At 34.6% G+C, this 3,817-nt stretch overlaps 1 protein-coding gene across 1 annotated transcript; it reads left to right on the top strand.

Moving 5' to 3' along the window:
• The first annotated feature begins 312 nt into the window (after positions 1-312).
• On the top strand, positions 313-3,538 carry LOC140819235 (putative RING-H2 finger protein ATL21A). Its single transcript, XM_073179246.1, has 2 exons — positions 313-1,064; positions 3,024-3,538. Exons 1-2 carry the CDS (start codon positions 383-385, stop codon positions 3,464-3,466), a joined length of 1,125 nt encoding a protein of 374 aa, XP_073035347.1. The 5' UTR covers positions 313-382; the 3' UTR covers positions 3,467-3,538.
• The last annotated feature ends 279 nt before the right edge of the window (positions 3,539-3,817 follow it).

Genomic DNA, 3,817 nt, shown 5'->3' with positions numbered 1-3,817 from the left:
ACGGATGAACCAAATAAGATATCTGTCTCATAAAATACGATCCGTGAGACCGTCTCACACAAGTTTTTGCCTTCAAAAAAACTCTTATGAGACGATTTCAATTGTCAATTGTATGAGATAAGTGTTTGGCCTGACCCGACTCATTAAATAATATTATTGTTGACAAAATTATTTTTTTTATTATAAATATAGATCAGATCAACACATCTTATATACTTATTCTTATTTTAATAGTTTTAAATTATACTTAAAATTATTTGATATTAAATATGGGATGATAAAGAATGATCATCTATATATTTATTAAACATTTTAAATTGGTAGTGATATAGCCCGTTTTCTCTGTATTTACAAGTTGAAAAGATAGCTTCTACCAGCTCCCATGGACACCACCAAAGCCCTCCTCTTCTTTCTCTTCAACTTTCTATTCGTCGAATATTCATTCGCTCAACTCTGTTCTGATTCCTCCTGCAGCCGTATCGGAGAACCCATGATCCGGTTCCCGTTCCAGCTCCAAAACCTTCAACACAAATCATGCGGCTACCCTGGCTTCAATCTTTCATGTGACGGATCAAATCAAACAGTTCTCGAGCTCCCAAACTCAGGCCAATTCACAGTCCAAGGTATAGACTACCAAATGCAACACATATGGCTCAACGATCCCGACAGCTGCCTCCCCAAACGCCTCCTTACATTAAACCTTTCCGGGTCGCCGTTTTCTGGATATTTCTATCAGAATTTCGCCTTCTTCAATTGCACGTTCGATTACACCAAGTATAAGCTCAACCCTATTGGATGTTTGAGCGGTAAGAGTTACACGGTTTTCGCCTCGTCTTCTGTGAGAGCTATTTCATTCTTGGCATCTAGGTGCAGCCTGATATCTTCGGTGGCTGTACCGGTTCAGTGGACGTTTTCTGAACCAGTGGCGACGTCGGATCTTAGTGAAGATATCTTGCTCAGTTGGGGCACCCCGCAGTGCGGGCGGTGCGAGTCCAGAGGTGGACTGTGTGGGCTTAAGAGCAACTCCAGCACAGATACTGTATGCAGTCATGTTTCTCGCCGCGGTAAGTTATTTACCTTAACATTTTTCCTTAATATATATTAAAGTTTGTTTATTAAAAATTAAAATTTATAGACAAACTTCTTATTTAAAAAAATATTAAACATTAAAATAAAAAAAATACATTTATTTGAAACAATCCGAAAAGATTAAGGAAGAACCGAGGTAATCTAAGATGTGTGAAATCGTCTCACACAAATTTTTACCATATAAACATATTATTATGAACATAACTTTCAGTTAAAAATCGTAAGAAATATATACTAAAAGTAGTGAATTTATAAGATCAAATAACAGGTGAGAAGCACAATTAATGACTTTAAAACGGCGGTGCGCCTGTAATTATTGCACCCACGGTCCACAAAGTCAAGGATACTCGATATTAAATTCAACATAAATTTCAGGAAAATATATTAAATTAAAATTAACTGCTATTTTATTCTTCTATATTCGTTTTATGTGTATTTCAAAATATTCTTACTTATTTAATTATTTGTAATTACAGCCAAATTCTTTTCTTCAAATACCCCAATTTTTTACACATGATTCTCGAAATGTGTAAAATTAATTATTAAAGTATAGATAGAGAATAAATGAATTAAAGTTATATCAAAATATTCCCAGAGTTTCCATCCCTTGGGTTAACAAAATCGACACGCTAACAAGCTGTAGACTTGGTCAACAATTAAGTAATTTATTACAAAGTACACTCTTCCAATCCCACAAACCGAAACTTAATTAATGTATAAATAAATAAGGTGCAGATTTAATATTTCATTAATTTTATTTTATTGTTAACAAAAAAATTTCTAAATCAATAGATTTCAAATTCATAGATGCAAAATAATATAATTCATAATTTATCCACTTTTATCTTACTGAATTTTTAGAAATACTTTTTAATATATAACAAAACTTTGTAATGCCGTCTAACTGGTTAATTTAATAAAACAGATCTCCAATCCGACTCAATGCATGAAAAAATTATTATATTTTATGTCAAAATATTATTTGTCATGTTAGATACATGTGATACTCTCTCACAATATACATATTCTGAATATATATATATATATAGACACACACAATGCCAACGTGTATGACTATTGATATTGCTCAATCAACTTATAGTATATTTTAATCGTAAAATTAAATGACTGATTGATCTAAATTATTATGATAAAGCAACGTAATGACTATTATATTTGAGATTAAGGTATAGAGTGGGTCTCATGTGAGACCGTCTCACGGATCTTAATCTGTGAGACGGGTTAACTCTACTCATATTCACATTAAAAGTAATACTCTTAGCATAAAAAGTAATAGTATTTCATGGATAACTCAAGTAAGAGATGCGTCTCATAAATACGACCCGTGAGATCATTTCACACAAGTTTTTTGGCTAATGTATATATATATATATATACAAATTAATTTGGCCGAGTCAAGAGAACTTCATTTAATTAATCAGCCGTATAAAGCGGGGACTTGATGTAAAAAGAACCACTTGTTCTCTGCTGAAATTGATTTGCAAATTATTCTCTAATAAATAAACCGGATTGTCCGTGTGGATAGATTTTTTTTTAGAAATAATAATATTAAGTGATGCATTTGTGGTGTGAAAATGGTTGCATTTCTTTTGGTTTGAATGGAGCTTTCTTATGGTCAACGCCTTGGCCAGATATTGTTTAGCTTGACCTTTTCCTCAGGCAAATCAAGAATTAGATGCTTGAATAACTTCTTATTTACGTTAATTAGCTCAAATATAGATCTGTAAACAAGAAGATGTGAATACCAAAAGAGCTATATATTATCATGACTCGGGCTATCTATTTACTGTCTCGGGTCATCCATGACTCAGGCCTTTCGGGGCTATCACTGTGTATTAATTTTTGGAGCCTCAGAAACACCTTTATAGTCTTATGATCAGAACCTAATTGATTTACAAATCTAATTTTCCCAGGACTTCCAAGAGGTGCGCGTTACGCTATAATTGCTGGGGCCGGGGTGCCTGCACTTCTTTTCCTAGTGGGATTACTGTGCTGCCTTTGCAGCAAGGTGAAGCGCTTCACCAGGCGGCACCTGCCGATTGTAGACTCTGCCAGCTCTGCTGCTGTAGTGCCACAAGTTCTAATCACCACGGGTGGGCTCGACAGTTCGACCATTCAATCGTACCCTAAAACGATCCTAGGAGAGAGCCGACGTTTGCCTAACCCCAACGACAGCATTTGCTCAATTTGCTTATCCGAGTACAAGCCTAAGGAGACCCTGAGAAGTATACCAGAGTGTCGGCATTCCTTTCATGCAGATTGTGTAGACCAATGGCTCAGGTTAAAAGCTTCGTGCCCCGTTTGCAGGAATTCTCCCCATTCCAAATGCACGTCCATAGATATTCAAGATTCTTGAGGATTTTTTGTTTTTTTTTCTTCTTGTTCGTAATTTGAAGTTTTTTGTGAAGAAAATTAAAATTTGAATTCTTCTCTTTTTCTTTGAATTGAAACTTTATGTATATCCTAGAAAAATTTCCAGATTGGAGCCCGAAAAACGCGTTCTGGTGACAATTAAGCGTGTTTTTTTTTAATTAAAATATGTATTTTCTGGTGGCCAAACAAACTTTCTTGACTTACAAAGAAGAGTCACTGATAGCGATCATGTTCGGACCACCTACTCGCCACCCGAAATCGCATTTTCTCGTGGACTTTCTAGTCTAAATTGAGAAAATAAATTTTTTCGAATAATATATATACACATATATAT

This window comes from Primulina eburnea, chromosome 2 (genome assembly GCF_022965805.1).
Source record: "Primulina eburnea isolate SZY01 chromosome 2, ASM2296580v1, whole genome shotgun sequence".
NCBI classification, from domain to species: Eukaryota; Viridiplantae; Streptophyta; class Magnoliopsida; order Lamiales; family Gesneriaceae; genus Primulina; species Primulina eburnea.
The sequence above is the reverse complement of the archived record's forward strand: the minus strand, read 5'-3'. Positions and strand labels throughout refer to the sequence as shown.

Bases quoted from the DNA above. Each gene is read 5' to 3' on its own strand.
- LOC140819235 (XM_073179246.1), top strand. From the start codon at position 383: ATGGACACCACCAAAGCCCTCCTCTTCTTTCTCTTCAACTTTCTATTC. The intron at 1,065-3,023 runs GTAAGTTATTTA...TAATTTTCCCAG, and splicing joins CAGTCATGTTTCTCGCCGCG to GACTTCCAAGAGGTGCGCGT.